We start from the raw sequence: 17,695 nt of genomic DNA, 5'->3' as shown, positions 1-17,695 counted from the left end.
ATTCCCGAAGAGTCAGTACTAGGACCACTTTTTTTTAATCTATATAAATGACTTGGCTATTAGAAAACGGTAAAATTTCAATTTTCTGATGTTGCCAAACTTGAAGGTATGGCAAATGGTCAGGAAGATATGAATCACCTGCAGCAGGACATAGGCTAGCAGAGTGGGCAGACAAGTAGCAGATTTTAATACAAAGAAATATAAGGTGATGCATTTTAGCAGAAGGGATAGGGATGGGCAATATATACTTCATGGCACAGTTCTAAAGAGTGTGCAGGGATAGAGGGACCTGGGCAAAGGTCTTTGGTAGCAGGACATACTGAGAGAGTAGTCAGAAGGTATATAGGATCTTGGGCTTCATAACTAGAGGAATTGAGTACAAAAGCACGGACGTTATGCTGAACCTTTATAAAGCTCATGTTCAGCCACAGCTAGAGTATTGCATCCACTTCTTGTCACCATGTTTTAGGAAGGATGTGAAGATCCTTGAGAGGGTGCAGAGGAAATGTGCCAGATTTACCTAGGATGATTCCAGAGATGAGAATTTAGCTACAAGGTTATGCTGGAGAAGCTGAGGTTGTTCTCCTTGGAGCACTGGAGGAGATCTGATAGAGGTATACAAGATTGAGAGATTTAGATAACGTAGACAAAGATTTGCTGTGGCTGATAGTGCAGGACTAGGGGACACAGATGTAAGTTTTTTGGGCAAGAGCTACATGGGGCTTTGAGGAAGAACCTTTTTACACAGCGAGTGGTAATGATCTGGAATTTGCTGTGTATGAGGGTGGTGGAAAGGGAGATGATCAATGACTTCAAAAGGAAATTAGATGGGCACTTGAGGGAAATGAACTTGCAAGGCTATGGGTATAGAGCGGGAAATGGGACTGACTGGATTACTCTACAGAGAGCCAACATGGACTTGATGGGCCTAATGTCGTCGTCCTATGTCATAATGGCTCTATAACATTGTAAGAAATAGGAGCAGGAGTAGGCCATTCAGTTGCTCAAGCCTGCTTCACTATTCAATAAAATCATGATTTATCTTCTACCTTGGCTACAGCTTCCTTTATGCTTGATCTCTAGCTTGAATATACTCAACAACTGACCATTCACAGTTCTCTGGGGTAGAGAGTTCCAAAGGTTCACAACCCTTTAGTGAAGAAATGTTGCCTCATCTCAGTCCTAAGTGTTCAACCCCTTATTCTGTGACTGGTATCCTATTTTTATAGCCCTCCTAACCAGGGGTAACATCCTCCCCGCATCAAGCCCCTCAAGAATTTTATATGTTTTGATGGGATCACCTCCCGCTCTTCTAAACTCTCACGATTATAAGCCTATTCTACTCAATCCTGCTCATTCCAACAATCAGTCTGATGAACCTTCTTCATACTTTCTCAAAGACAATGATATTTCTTAAGTATATATGTTTGTGGCCCTGTTTCAACCAATTCTACCACCACCACGCACAGCATGTAGTGTATACAACATTTTTGTACCGCTGATTTGATCAAATACCAATATCATGCCTGAAGACGGATGTCGTCGATGCCAGAAACACGGGTCTTTTTCAAGACCGGCATTGACTGCTATATCTGCTAATGTTGAAGTGTTCTCTGTAGCTAAACAAAACATCCTCGCTACATTATGCAATGTGATGTCCTCTGCCTGCAGGAGACACACACAGGAAGTGAGAACAACCGCCCAAAAATACCAGGAATGTTCCTGGTTATTGAAAGACCTCATCGACAATATGGCAGTGCTGTATTTGTTAGAGCTGGTTCAGTTGTAGAAGCCACTTCTAAAACAGAGGAGGACAACATCAAAATTCTAACTGTAGAGCTGAGCAAAGTAGTAGTGACCTCAGTGTACAAGCCACCTGGCACAGATTTCAGCTTCTCTAACCCTGTACCCAACCTGCACAGTAAACCACAGATCATCATTGGAAACTTTAATAGCCACAGTACCCAATGGGGGTACAAGGAGTCTAACAACGATGGAGAAGCAGTCGAAGAATGGATGGACGCTAACCAGCTTAGTCTCATCCACGATCCTAAATTGCCAGCCTACTTCTACAGTACCCGCTGGAAGTGTAATTATAACCCAGATCTTGCCATTGTCAGCAATGACATCGCTGGCCTCTGCTAGAAGCTTGTCACAGACCCAATACCACAGACACAACACCGTCCTATTGGTATCCAGGTAAATGCAGCAGTGTTACCAACCGTTGTACCATTCACAAGGCGCCTCAACTTCAAGAAGGCCAATTGGAACAGGTTCACACGAGCACTTGACCGTAAGGTTAAATGCATTAAACCATTACTTGAGCACTACAACCTGTTTGCAAAAGCTGTCCAGAAAACAGCCAGAAGGAAGATCCCCCGAGGTTGTAGAGCACACCACATCTCTGGTCTCACCAAGGAGAATGCTGAGCTCTACTGGGAGTATGTCTCAATGTTTGAACCTGACCTTTTCTCGGAGGAAACAATGTCTACCGGTGAGAGGGTGATGTTAATTATCTCTCAAGAGCGTCAAAACACCTGGGACACCTTGATAGAGACAACAGATCTTACAAAAAACAGCAAGAAGGCATGGTCTCTCATACGCAAACTTGGAGGCGATCCCAAGAAAGCTGCCCAACATCCAAATGTGTCTGCAAACCAAGTTGCACACCAGTTGCTCCTAAATGGAAAAATCAACAAGAAACAACCAAGAGTACAACTAGATAGGAAGAAGTACAGCGATGACCCTGGCTTCACTGGACCATGCACCATGGAAGAGTTGCAAACTGGTATATCTAGTCTAAAACACGGGAAAGCAATTGGTCTTGACAACATAGCAACGGAGCAGATAAAGCATTTTGGACAGCAAGCAAAGAAATGGCTCCTACAATTGTTCAACCACTGTCTGGCAACACACAAGCTACCTAATATTTGGCAGAAGGCACATGTAATAGCACTATTAAAGCCTGGAAAAGATCCCTCAGATCCAAAGAGCTTTCGGCCAATTTCACTGCTTTGCCACACCAATAAGCTGTTTGAATGCCTGATACTCAATAGGATAGCACCAACTGTAGATGAGAAGATCATTCCAGAGCAAGCAGGTTTCCGCCCCGGCAAATCAACAACAAGCCAACTGCTCAACCTCTCACAACATATCAAAGATGGTTTTGAGCAAGGGATGGTGACAGGTGCTGTTTTTGTAGACCTGTCAGCAGCATACGATACAGTGAACCATAGACGTCTCCTCTGCAAGATCCTAGAGATGACAAAAGATATTCACTTAACAGAGCTGTTAGAAAGTATGCTTCAGAATCGCTGGTTCTATGTTGAACTAGGTGGGAAGCGCAACAGGTGGCGTATTCAGAAGAATGGTCTTCCTCAGGGAAGTGTGCTTGCGCTGCTGCTGTACAACATTTACACGAATGACCAACCTATAGACGGTGTCACGCGCCGTTTATATGTTGATGATTTATGTGTCACTGCCCAAAGCACTGATTTTAACACCGTGGAGAAAACGCTTTCTGAGGCCTTGGAGGGACTAACATCCTACTATGAAGAAAACCACCTTCGTGCAAACCCATCAAAGACGCAAGTTTGTGCATTCCACCTCAGAAACCGTGAAGCCAAACGCCAGCTTAAAGTAACCAGGTGTGGAGCAACACTGACGCATTGCGAGCACCCTATCTACTTAGGAGTCACCCTTGAAAGATGCCTCACCTTCAAGAACCACATCGAAAAGACAAAGGCAAAAGTGAGTGCACGAAACAACATCCTGAATAAGCTCACTAACACAAAGTGGGGAGCAAGCTGGAAAACATTGCGAACCAGTGCACTTGCTCTTTGCTATTCCACTGCAGAATACGCCTGCCCTGCATGGGAAAGATCTACTCACGCTAAGAAGATGGATGCCGTTCTGAATGCAAGCTCCCGACTTATCACAGGTTGTTTAAAACCAACAAACACCAACAGCCTATATATCCTGGTGGGTATCACTCCCCCGATATAAGAAGAACGGTAGCCAGCAAGAAAGAGCGACTCCGTCAAACATCAGATGAGAGGCACCCTCTACTTGGTCATACACCTACACCCAGCCACCTAAAGTCATGGAAGAGCTTCATGAACAGTGTTGTTCCATTACGATCAACCCCATCTGAAGCCCGCATCGCCTTGTGGAAAGACCGGCTCGCCAGTCTTGAACAACCCCCAGCGATGGAAATTCTACCAGATGAAAGCCTTCCCCCAGGAGCTAATTGCAACTAGGCAACCTGGACAGACTTAGGACTGGTGTAGGTTGTTCAAAGGTGTCACTAAGTAAATGGGGATAAACAACCAGCCCGACAACTTGTGAATGTGGAACTGAGCCACAAACTATGCAACATCTCCTGCAAGGCCTATCGCTAGAGGAACCCTGCACTGTTGCAGATCTTGCCGAATTCAACAACAAGGCACAAAAATGTGTCCAGTTCTCGCTGGGCCATGTATAGACTGTCCGTGGACACAGTAAAAAAAAAAGTATATATGTTTCTCAGAATTAGCAACTACTATGTAACTTGCTACTCTATTTGCTGTGGATATTAAAATCAGGTTTAGCTATTTTTTTTGCTGAAAAAAGACATGTCTAAGTTTCGCGTCTTGCACTCATCAGGACACTCTCAAGAATACCAAAATAAGGGGGAAAACAACAATTTATACTGATGTGAAGAGAGTGTTGATTGATTGGCAAGTGGCATTGCCATGGAGAATGTGCCACTGATGGTGACTGACTGACAGTCAACTGCCAAGCATTGTTTGAAATTTAAACCAGGCAACTTGACCCTGACCAATATGTGTTATAGCTTCACTGTTGTACTTTGATTTGTTTGTTTTTCAGGTGTGATGCCACTAGTCCTTACATTCACCCTGTTGGATGGTGCCTACAGCATGGGAAAACCCTTACAACACCTCCAGGTGAATGCCCTCAAGACCCTGATTGTTGTGTACTTTATATAGAATGGATTATATGAACTTGTGAAGCTACATTCCAGAAGGACATGCCAGCAACACTCATGGAGATCAGCAGGCCCTGTGGGAATTTCAATCTGTGAATTTTAATCATCTAAAAATCTTGCAGGATTCATTGACTTGTGTGACTGAGTTCACAACATACAAAGTCCAGAGCATAAATCCATCAAATCTAAAGTAATCCTGTTTCGAATCCAAAGAAATACTATATCACCAAAATAAAAACAATATGGGAATTGGACTGCTTCTGTCACATTGTTTAATAGCAACATTTATCTGTTTTTAAAAAATTCATTCTTTCATGGGATGTGGGTGCCCCTGGCATAGCCAGCATTTGTTGCCCATCCCTAATTGCCCTTGAACTGAGACCAGGTAAGGACAGCAGACTTCCTTCCCGAAAGGACATTAGTGAACTGGGATGGGTTTTTACAACAATCGATGATTGCTTCATGGTCACCATTACTTTCAATTCCAGATTTTATTTTTTGAATTTAAATTCCACCAACTGGCGTGGCGGGATTTGAGCCCATGTCCCCAGAATATTATCTTCAGCCTCTGGATTACTAGCCCAATGACAATACCACAATCTTCCCCCATTGAAATATAGATTGCAGGGTGTACTGAAAAAAAATGTCAATAAATGACAGTTCTGCAGCAGGGATGGATAACTTGGTATATGCAGACAATCTTGCTGTTACTTCCACATGTTCTGCTTCCATGATATTGATGTTGAAGTATTGCTATTGATGTCAGCGATAGTGATGGAAATAACAGTAGGTAAGCAACATCTGTCAGTATATTTGCAGTCCCGCCAGCAAATACCTTAATGTTAACTTTATTGAGATGCAATTTACCTAACACATCCTGTTGTATATTTTGATTAAAACTTTTGAATGCTGAAATGAGAAAAGGTGGTTAATTCTGAAATACTGGATTAATAAACCATCAGTATCTTGTAGAAGGTCGGGTTATGTAATGTTATGTTACCGTTTGGTGTCTTAACCCTTAGTATTACAAATGAGTTACCTCATGGGCATAATTGAGATTTTGGTGATCTGGGCAAAATAATTTCTCTGGTAATCAATGCCTAAACACATTAAAACACATTTATATTTGGCCTCCTTGGAGGTCTGCGCCTTAAAACGCTGCAAAAATTGGTTTTAGTAGCTGGTTTTCTCTAATTTTTAAAAGAAAAATTCGGGTCACAATTCAAAACGGGCATTTGGATATGGAAAGTAGACACCAGGTGAATACAAGTGCCATGACTTATTTTAAGAAAATAGGAAGCTGCAGTGGCAGAGGCTTTTTTTGGGGGTGGTATGTCAGCAACAAATAAAGTCAGATTAAACTTAAAATAATTTTAAAAAGCGGATAAGGAGAAAAGCAAAAGAAAAAAGCAAGCAGAAGTGGTGATAAATAATTTTGAAAATGTAAGATTTAAAAAATATATTTATTTATTTTTGTTGGGTTAATATGTGACTGATATAATTCATGACATTTGGGTAGCTTCACTGCATTAATGCTGTAGTGCCTGTGCAAGGTGAAACTGGATTTGCCTAGGTTTGCTAATGTTGTAAGAGTTACTTGTAGAACTGGAAGATTCAAAGATGGCTCATGAAATATTTATTTCATTGGTATAGATTATCCTGATCCTAAACGGTTTTCATGGGAGAAGTATTTAGAAGAAACAAACTCTCTGCCTGCTCCTGCACGGGCTTTTAAATCTGTAAGTAACTACAAATAAATTAGTAATGTTGCTTAGACAAATTTAATATATCAAATAAGCAATTGACCTGAACACCGTGAGATATTATAAATGAAATCACTTTTGACCTTGCCGTATATTTTGGTCCAATCAAAACCAATTCCAAATCTAATTCCCTGGTGTTTAAACAAGTACTGATCATATTCTGCTCAGTGTCTGAGACTCAGTGCAGTGTCTGACCTTAAAACTAAAAATGGTCTCGTGGAATACAATTTTTTGTTCATACAGTAAAATTTGGTGTATTTTGAATGCTTGTGTTAAATACCAACTTTATATTATATGTTCATTTGATATCCACAGTTCAAAGTTAAAATTACAGTTTATGGAATGTCACCTATACATGCCTGTGAAATGTAATTCACAAACCAATTATCATTTCCCTGTGTTGTTTCAGCGGCCCACACACGGATTTCTTCCAAACATGAAATTTGAGGCCATTGACAAGCGGAATCCATTGCTAATCAGAGTAGCGACAGTTGTAGACACAGATGATCACAGAGTAAAGGTGGGTTATTGCATATGAAATTCACATTGCCTTGGTGTAGTTGTGGTTGAAATATACAGTTATTTAGATGATTTGATTTGTGGTTTATTAAGTGGCTGTGTTTTAAAAATTGTGTATCAGTTGGTCCAATGTATAAATGAAATGAGTGATATGGTTCTGAATCATACAGATCAGCAAGATCTAAGTTCCTTTCCTGTTATATGCTAGATAGAGGTGGATGGTATCCATCTGAGGTATGGTAAAATTGGCCAAGGTTTCTGATCCCAATTTTGAATCAGTGTTCCAGAGTCTTCACACACATTAAATGAAGACAAGATTGGGCCTGATTTAGTTTGTGGCTGAAAGCAAGCCTTTCAAAAGTGCCATTTTTAGCTTAGTAAAGCCAACCTTGATGAAAATAATATTGGCCCATCCTAGCCCTGTGGCTACTGATTGATGGAAGTGCCTGGCTTTAAAATCCTTAATAGCAACAGAGACCTGCATTACCAATCAAGTTGACATTTTGAACATACGAGCATATAAACGTATGAATTAGGAGCAGGAGTAGGCCAGCACTGCAAAATGAGATTGTTGATCTGTTGAGGTACCATTTTTCGAATTGAATATTAAACCAGGGCCTAAGATGTTGCCTTAAGTAGGCATAGCAGATCTCATTTGAAGACCAGGAGAGTTCTCCCAATTTCCTGGCTAGGATTTATTCTTTAATGGTATCATTTAATCTTGTCTCTACTCTTTGATATGCCACTTCTTTCCAGATTTGATCTCTTGCCCCCACTATTTAGTTTAAAACCCTCTCTACTACCCCAATTATACGGTTCGCCTAGGTGCAGCCTAAGGAGCCTGTAGACGTACTGTACTTGGATTTCCAGCAGGCATTTGATAAGGTACCACATCAAAGATTATTTTGGAATGTAAAAACTCATGATGTAGGGGGAACACATTAGCCTGGATAGAGGATTCGCTGGCTGGCAGAAAAGAGTATGCATAAATGGGTCTTTGTTTGATTGGCAGGATGTGATGAATGGAGTCCTGCAGAGGTCTGTGTTGGGGTCTCAACTTTTTACAATTTATATCAGTGATTTTAGAGGAGGGCAACGAAGGCATAGTAGCTAAATTTGCAGACAACACAAAGATAGTTGGGAAAGTATGTTGTGAAGAAGATATAAGGAGTTTGCAGATGGATATAGATAGGTTGAGTGATTGGGCGAAACTGGCAGATGGAGTATAATGCGGGAAAATGTGAAGTTGTTCACTTTGGCAGGAAGAATAAAAAAGTAGAGTATTACTTAAATGGAGAAAGACTGCAGAATTCCAAGGTGCAGAGGGATCTAGGTGTTCTCATGCATGAGTCACAAAAAAGGCTAGAATGCAGGTAGAGCACGTAGTCAAGAAGGCTAATGGAATGCTGTTCTTTATTATGAGAGGAATTGAACATAAAAGTAAGGATGAGAAAAAAAATCCAGAAAATGCTGGAAAAACTCAGCAGGTCAGAGAGCATTGGTGAAGAGAAAAACAGGGTTGACGTTTCAAGTCCGTATGACCTTTCTGCTTTTATCTTTTATAAAAGTAAGGATGTTATGCTTTGAATATATAGGGCTTTGGTGAGACCCCATCTTTAATCTGTGTGAAGTTTTGGTCTCCTTATTTAGGGAAGGATGTAAATGCATTTGAGGCGGCTCAGAGGAGGTTTACTAGGTTGAGATCTGGATTGACCGGGTTGTTTTATGAGGATAGGTTGGACAGACTGGGCTTGTTTCCACTAGAATTTAGAAGAGTGAGGGGTGACTTGATTGAAGTAAATGAGATCCTAAATGGTCTTGACAAGCTAGACGTGGAAAGGATGTTTCTCTTGAGTGAGTCCAGAACTAGGGGGTACTGTTTTAAATTAGGGGTCGCCTTTATAGGACAGAGATGAAGAGAATTTTTTTTCTGAGGGTTGTGAGACTTTGGAACTTTATGCCTCAGAAGGCAGTGGAAGCGGGGTCACTGAATATTTTTAAGGCAGAGGTAGATAGATCCTTGTCAAGCAAGGGCATAAAGGTTACCGGGGGTAAATAGGAATGTAGAACTCTAAACACAAATCGATCAGCTATGTTAATGCTAAAAGGTTGGTTAAGGAAAAAGTGGGACCTATCAGAGATGAAGATGGAAACTTGTGTGTAGATGCAGAGGCTATGGGAAGGGTTTTGAATGAATATTTTGTCTCCGTGTTTACAAAGGAAAGGGAGGATGTAGATATAGTAGGAACACTAGGAGGAACACTGAGATATTGGACGGGATAGTCATAAAGAGAGAGGAAGTACTTGAAGGGTTGAAATCCTTGAAAGTCGATAAGTCACCAGGGCCAGATGGATTGTTTCCGAGGCTGCTGAAGGAAGTCAGGGAGGGGATAGTAGATGCTCTGACAATGATTTTCCAATCTTCACTAGATACAGGGGAGGTACTGGAGGACTGGAGAAATGCAAACGTAGTTCCATTGTTTAAAAAGGGATCAAAGGAAATGCCAGACAATTATAGGCCAGTTAGTCTTACATCGGTGGTGAGCAAATTAGTAGAATCAATCCTGAGAGATAGGATTAACTGTCATGTGGAAAGGCATGAACTAGTCAGGGATGGTCATCATGGAAAGTTGTCTCAAGTTGTGTTCCACAGGGTTCGGTGTTGGGACCCTTGCTGTTTGTGTTATGTATTAACGATTTGGATGTGAATGTGGGGGGCACGATTGGGAAATTTGCAGATGACATAAAGATTGGCCGAGTAGTGGATAGCGTAGAGGATAGTCATAATCTCCAAAACGATATAGATGGGTTAGTGGAGTGGGTGGTAAAGTGGCAGATGGATTTTAACATAGAGAAGTATGAGGTCATACATTTAGGGAGGTCAAACAGTTACAGGGATTATAAAAGAAATGGGAATATACTAAGAGGGTTAGATGAAGTGAGAGACTTGGCGTACAAGTACACAGGTCCCTGAAGGCAGCAGTTCAAGTAGACAAGGTTGTAAAGAAGGCATATGGAATGTTCTCCTTAACTGGCAGAGGTATAGAATATAAAAGTAAGGATATAATGTTGGAATTGTATAAAACACTGGTGAGGCAACAACTGGAGTATTGTGTGCAGTTCTGGTCACCACATTACAGGAAGGACGTAATAGCTTTGGAGAGAGTGCAGAGGAGGTTTACAAGAATGTTGCCAGGGTTAGAAAAGTGTAGCTACGAGGAGAGATTGGATAGGTTGGAGTTATTCTCCTTAGAACAAAGAAGGCCGAGAGGTGACTTGATTGAGGTGTACAAATTTATGAGGGGAATAGATAGAGTGGACAGGATAAAATAGTTTCCCTTGATGGAAAATTCTAGAACCAGGGGACATAGATTCAAGATAAGTGGCAGAAGGGGTAGGAGGGACATGAGGAAGAACTTTTTATGCAGAGGGTAGTGGGTGTCTGGAATTCGCTGCCCAAGTTGGTGGTAGAGGCATAAACGTTAAACTCTTTTTAAAAAGTACCTGGATCTGCACCTAAAGTGCTGTAAGCTGCAGGGCTATGGGCTGGGTGCAGGAAGGTGGGATTAGAAAGGGCACCTGGGTGTCCTCAGGCTGGCATGGACAAGATGGGCTGAATGGCCTCCTTCTGTGCCGTAACTTTTCTATGGTTCTATGATCTTATTGAATGGTGTAGCCATAAGCGGAGGCAATGGCGTAGTGGCATTGTCGCTGGATTAGTAACCCAGAGACCCAGGCTAATGCTCTGAGGACCCGGGTTTGAATCCTGCCATAGCAGATGGTGGAATTTGAATTCTATTTGCCAATTGTCGTAAAAACCCTTACCTGATCTGGCATACATGTGACTCCAGATTCTCAGTTATGTGGTTGACTCTTAAATGCCCTCTGAACGAGGTCAATTAGGGATGAGCAGTAAATTCTGGCTTAGACAGCGACACCAACATCCTGTGAATGAATTAAAAAAAACTCAACCCCCACCTCCCTGCTTTTCCTATTTTGTATCTCGTTCACTAATTTAGCAATCTATAGTTTATTCAAAATAATATATTGAGCACAGTTTCTTTCTACACAACCTTGCTACTTGTCATTTTTGTCACACTTCCACGTCAACTTTGTTCATTATAAGTTGAAGTTCTATGTTAATCGACTTCCGCAATGTGTAATTACAGGCTCAGGCCACTAGGTGATGGGATATCATCTTCCACAGGTTCAAAATGCTTTCTGAAAATTGCCCATTCATCATTTTGCTAAGTAGATAAAAATTCTAAGGTCCAAAATAAGTGTTTAAAAAAAGAACTGTTCCTCTTAGTGCAATTAAAGTTATCCACCGAGTTGTCTTGTTTTAAGTTATCATTAACATTGTTGCTTGGAGGTGTCCAGAAAATTTGGTTTTGTACTTTCCTGAAGCAATGCTGATAAATTAATACAAGCATTGCGCTTTGAGCATGTGTAGTGTGCATAATTTGCATTATCAGCATTTAAGCTACATAAATGATAATTAAACTAAACCCCTTATTCAAACCCGCATCTATCTCCTGCAAAAAGTGGGAGCACGGCAATTGTGGGGTTGGGGTAAAATTTTTACTATTGTGTCTCATTGTACAAATTTTACTTTATTTTTCAAAAAAAAGATTTGGTGCAAACAAATACTATTTTTAATCTCATCTGTGTTTTGTTGACAATTTAAAAAAATACATTCTAATCACTGATACCTGAAAAAGAAGTGGAGGGAGGGAGAGAAAGACTCTGTGTCTTTCCTCATCCTTGATTTGATTTTTTTTTAATAAAAACAAAGTTTGCTGAATTTTGAGTGCAAACAAAGCCTTTCAGACAAAAATAAATAGGAAATGGAGGAGTAAAGCAGGCTGAAAATGAGATTTCCTTTGGCATTTTGCCATCTGCCCAGGGGTGTATGAGTGAAAGAGTGGGTAGAGAGTTAAGAGTTAGGTGAGGCAGAAGAAAAAAGGGTTAGTGAATGAAAGTGAGCATCAGCAACATGAAAACACCAAAGACAGGTTTAAAAAAAAAGTGAAAATATTTACTGACTCGATAGCCTGGATTTTCACTCCCAAGGCAGGTGTGCAGAGTTGGGAAATCTGTTGGATCTTCATTTCGGAGGTTTGTGCCGGCTGGAGTCAGGTTTACCAGCCCTGGTTGCAGATCAGAGGCATCCACAGCGGCAGTTAAATGCCGAGGCAGGTTGTTTCAAAGGTCCGCCTCAGTTCTCTGAGACCTCGTCCCAGTTGTTTTCTTAAATGTCAGGCCCTCAAGTCCTCAACCCCACCCCCCCACCCCACCTTCCCATACCCATATGTGCCAACTCAATTAAGGCCCCTAACCCACCCTCCATGGCTCCATGCAAATTTAGTGCCAACTTGATTCTCCACCCACCACTCTTTGCCCTTAGACCCTCCATGCCAACTTGCCCAGTATCCACCATCGGCTGACTTCAGGAGCCATGCTGAGATGAAATAAAATAAAGTTCTAAATATCTATTACATACTTTACTGTGTGTAAAAAAAAAACTCTCCAATTCATGAAAGTTCATTCAATACATTTATCTCCCCTGAAATACTTAATCCCTTATAAAAGCTATCATTTGTATTCATGACCCCACATCAAAGGCAACTAATCCTTTAATAACCCTTAGAGTGGTCAGTCAAGCTATGAATTTACAGACCCCAACTGTGGTGGTGATAGATTGTGGAAAGGAGTCAAGCATTAATCGCACTATAAAGATAGCACTTAGTTTTATCAACAAACAGTTATTGAAATTGCTAGAACAAAGTTTCTTTCAACTCTCAGATGCAAGCAGGTTTATTCAATTTTTAAAGAGCAGGGGATTTAAGTAACTTGATGGTTCTGCATATCTTGTTCGCCCTTCAAGATCTTTGACGTCTGCTCTAAAATTTCATAACTCGCCCAAGTATGGCATAAGGCTCTTGTTCCAGCAAAGTTTTTGGGGGTTGGACTTCCAGATGGATTGTCCATCCACCATTTTGGGCATGCCATGTAGTCTCCCTCGTCTCCATGAAAATCCAGGCTAATATATCCAATGACAAAGGAAATCCACTAGCAAATACAGAACTATTAGCAGATTGTCCATTTTTTCGTGCGTAGGTTTGAAACTGTTGCCTTGCTACATAAATTGATTGAATTTAAGTGAGCATTGATCTTCTGATCTTTAAAAATATTATTATCCTACAGTGCACAGTGAAAAATTCACTTACTATAATAACAATGTTCGAGTTTGACTATAACCGTCTCATATCATTTATCTAGATACATTTTGATGGCTGGAACTATGATTATGATTACTGGATTGATGCTGACAGTCCTGATATCCATCCTGCAGGCTGGTGTGCTAAAACTGGACACCCTCTTCAACCACCTATCAGTAAGCTCCACCTATGAAATCCATCTTCTAGTAAAGCCCATATTTTTCTAAAAGAATAAATGTTAAGAGTTTAGCAAAACAATCAGACCACGACTTTCCTTTACATGCAATATCTGTTAAACTACACAGCTCGGGCCTCACAAGCAAGCCTTCAGCTTCCCTTGGCCCTGTTCGTGGCCCCAACATTCTCTTTCCCCACTGCCCAATGGTGGCCCAATTGTAACCCATTTTTTTCCCCCAACCCCAATAGCAGCCCAAAGCTTTCATGTTGTATTGACGGTTGGGATCCATTTATATTGTTACCAGGCTGCAGCCTCCCACCACTTGTATATGCTCCCACCTGCCAGGTGTATTGTTAATTTGATCAGCTGTGAGGTGAAGGTCTGCTGCAGATTATTTAATTGAGGTCATTAATATTGGTAGCGCACCCACGTTCCTGCTTTTGCTGTTTTTTTTCTACCAACACACTCATCTGCCCATTGGGCCTATGTACTTGATATGTAAAACAAATCTAGATATCAGGCAGTAATCCAATTTTGGGGCTTATCACTTGCTGCCACATAATCCTCTGCCATTCATCAAGTATATTTTGTATAAGTTTTGTGACTCATCTGAGACAAACAACATTACTCAGTTTCTGCTGTGTTTTGTGAACACAGTTTATCACCTTTCAGTATGCTCAATATATACATCAATACAGCAGTTATGCATGTTCCCATTTTGGTAGTTTTTGAAATTTGATTGTACATTGTTGTGGGACTATAAACATAGTATTCTATTGTCTTTTGGCATCTTAGACATCTTGCATCACTATTAAAGTTGAAAATCTCCCAGATTTAGTGAAACTGGACAATCTTTGGAAATATTTATATGCTACTATCTGAAGGTCAACCGCTAGGAGATTGAAAAATAATTGTAATGTTTGGACCAGCAAATCACTTTGGTTATTATTTTTTCTAAAGCACATTGTTGTGTCTTATCACATACAGAAAGTATAAGGATAATTGCAACAAAATATTTCTTGAACCTTGCCACGCTCACATGAACCACAAACTCTTATCAAGCACAAACTTTTTCCTTTGAAGTAGTTTCTGATTCACTGTTTATCTAGGTATATCATTTTTCTAAGGTAGATAATGAATATCACACTTCTTGTTATGCTAAATTCTTTGACACACTTCAAAGAAAGGTATAAGCTAGTGTTATGGACAGGGCGAGAGAGAACTGCGGAAATTCCTGTCCCTTCCCAACTGTCCGTAATCGGTGAATTTAAGAGGAAGGTAAGTGTGTTTTAACTCTTTATGTGTGAAAGAGTTGAATAACCAGCAGCAGGCATTTTGTGGATTTAAACAAAGAAAGATGATTATTTATTTAAGTACTCACCCTTAAATTGAACGCTGTGGCACTCACTCTCATATTCTCACACACACACACACACACACACACACACATACAAGCACACACAAGCACACTGAAGGAAAGTAGAGTACAGAGCACTTTTACACATTATTAAAAAAAAAAGGAATATTTTATAATTCATGTGGTTGTCTTGTTTTGGAAGAAGTATATTGTAGGCCTGATGGAAGGTTTTCTTTACACCTGAAGTGCAGTTTAGCTGAGCTCAACAGCCAAAGTCATATGCAGAAGTTGTTTGTTTGCAGAATTTTCTTGAACTGATGAGCTATCTGTAGGTCACAACATCAAGGCCTGGATTTTTCTTATGGTGGGCGGGAGCAGGCGAGGAGCTGATTGCCGCCACGATCGGCTGCACACTACCATTTTATGTGGGCAGGCCAATTAAGGCCCGCCCAGCGTAATATACGTTCCATAGCGCTCAGCACTACCTGTGCGGGAGGAGGGAGAGTCGGGGCCAGTGCTCTTTTGTGCATGCGCCCGAAAGAGCTCAGCAATCTCCCTGAGGCATGGAGCAGCCTCAGGGAGATTGAATGGTTAGGAAAATAATTAAAGAATCGGTTTTAAAAATTTAGTCAAACATGTCCCCTCATGTAACTGTTTCACATGTTTGTAAAGGTGGGAAAATTTATTTATTTTATAAAAGCTTCAGGCAACCTCATCCCACCCGTGGATGAGGTTTTCTACCCGTGGATGAGGTTTTCTGAAAAACACTAATGCCACTTGGGCTTTTCGTCTGCCCGCCAACCTTAAGGTTGGATGAGCAGCATTCTTATCTACTTTAGTTAATTTCTCAATGGCCTTAATAGGCCCATAACACTTAGATGGGTGCGCAGCCGACTCCAGTGCGCATCTGCCGAACAAAATATCGCGATAGTGCGCAATCACGTCGGGATGCACGCCCGACAGCATCACATGTCGGGCCTGCCCCCGCAAGCCAACCAGAAGATTCTGTCCCAAGTTTCTTCTGGTCTTGTTATCAGGGGGTTGTTAGTTGTTTAGTGGACCCAAAATGGTACAGCCTGAAGATCTTATGATGTTACAGCCTTCAGATCTTTCTCAGTCACAGATGTTATTGCTGCTCTTTCTGCTATAAAAGCAGGCCTTATTAAAGTTACCTCTGGGAGATGGCTGTTGTGGTCAGTGTGCTGTCTTTCTTCATTACCAAATATACATTCCATCTCCATTGTTCTTTCAGTGATTAAGTCATTAATTAGCTCATTGTCAGAGAATAGAGCTTCCAGTGATTCATCAACAGTTGGATGGCTTTCAGGAGATGAGTAGTTAACACTGTTAAACTCTTTCGAGTTATCAACAGTCACAGATTGCAACTCTTTCGAGCACAATCACAGTTCTTGGTTTTCCGGGAGTGGGACATGAACCCACAACCTTCTGATTCAAAGGCGAGGGTGCTATGAACTGAGCCACAGCTAACACTGTTAAGTGGAATGCTCAATTGCCTGTCTTTAGGACATAGCCAGATAGTGATTCAGTTCCTGAGTAGTTCTTTGAGTACACCGAATAGATCATCTGACCTCTACTGGCCATCCACATATCCATTTTAAAAGAAAAAGTCAATTAAAATATTCCACATTGAATAAAGTTTATATTTTAAAAGTTGAATATGAATATGACATGCCTTTAATGTACATGACACGATGAAAGGAATTCTTCAGGATACAGAATACCAGAGCCATGATGTCTCTTGATTGATATATGTCTGAACTCATCCAGTGTTTACTTATAGAAGTTTTTTTATTGGTTTCTCTATGACCCAGTGTTTACTTAACAGCGATTAGGTTTTAAGGCATTAAGGCAGCAGACATGGAAGATCTGGGACCAAGTACTGTGGTAGATCTGTTACATAAAAAGGAAATGGTTAAAGAGGAGAGGTCTCATCTATGTTGACCAATCAGTGATCATACTGGAAAAGTTTTGGTTTTTCCCATCGTCAGACCTTCACTTGAGGACCTGGATTAAACAATAAGTTAGCCTGATACATGGCACTGGATGGAAACAGTGTGGAGCATCATCCTACAAGTGTACTTCAGCTATGCTGAAGGTGGATGCTTAGTTAATGAAGTCTGAGACTTAGAAAGGATGGCTACTTGCTGCAAAGCACACAACTGGAAATTGAAAATAAGAACAAACCTTCATACTTCAGAGCTCAGATATATGAAGATTGCATGAGGTCATGGTCAACAGAATTTCCACATCTGTAACTGTTGGAACCATCATTTTAATGGGGTAGAATATGAGCCCACGTTCTGGTAAGGAAGTGGTGGGTTGCCAAGCAAGGTTTCAAACATAACGTCCATAATGAAGTAATGACTATCCTTTATGGGGAAAAGATAACCAGAGTCTCTTTGCAGTTAAGCTTTGCTCTGAGATGACATAGACTCTAGGGAAAGAACATACCACTGTGGCTAACTCAGGAAGTTAAGGGTAGTATCGAATTGAAAGAAAAAGTGTACAATTTCACAAAGATTAGTGGTAGGTTAGAAAATTGGACAGCGGATAAAAAACAGCAAAGAATGGCTTTTTTAAAAAAAAATGAGAGGGAAATTAGAGTAGGAGAGAAAGCTAGTTAAAAATATTAAAAGAGCTGGCATGATT

General features: G+C 40.8%; 1 protein-coding gene across 4 annotated transcripts in view; it reads left to right on the top strand.

Moving 5' to 3' along the window:
* l3mbtl3 (L3MBTL histone methyl-lysine binding protein 3) overlaps positions 1-17,695 on the top strand; it is a 182,673-nt gene that overhangs the window by 66,952 nt on the left and 98,026 nt on the right. For all 4 annotated transcript variants that reach the window (XM_078542122.1, XM_078542123.1, XM_078542121.1 and 1 more), the window contains 4 exons: positions 4,870-4,946; positions 6,641-6,726; positions 7,160-7,270; positions 13,552-13,666. In XM_078542122.1, the coding sequence (XP_078398248.1) occupies positions 4,870-4,946; positions 6,641-6,726; positions 7,160-7,270; positions 13,552-13,666 (389 nt within the window). The remainder of the gene's footprint in view (positions 1-4,869; positions 4,947-6,640; positions 6,727-7,159; positions 7,271-13,551; positions 13,667-17,695) is intronic.

This window comes from Cetorhinus maximus, chromosome 5 (assembly GCF_964194155.1).
Source record: "Cetorhinus maximus chromosome 5, sCetMax3.hap1.1, whole genome shotgun sequence".
NCBI lineage: Eukaryota > Metazoa > Chordata > Chondrichthyes > Lamniformes > Cetorhinidae > Cetorhinus > Cetorhinus maximus.
The sequence above is the reverse complement of the archived record's forward strand: the minus strand, read 5'-3'. Positions and strand labels throughout refer to the sequence as shown.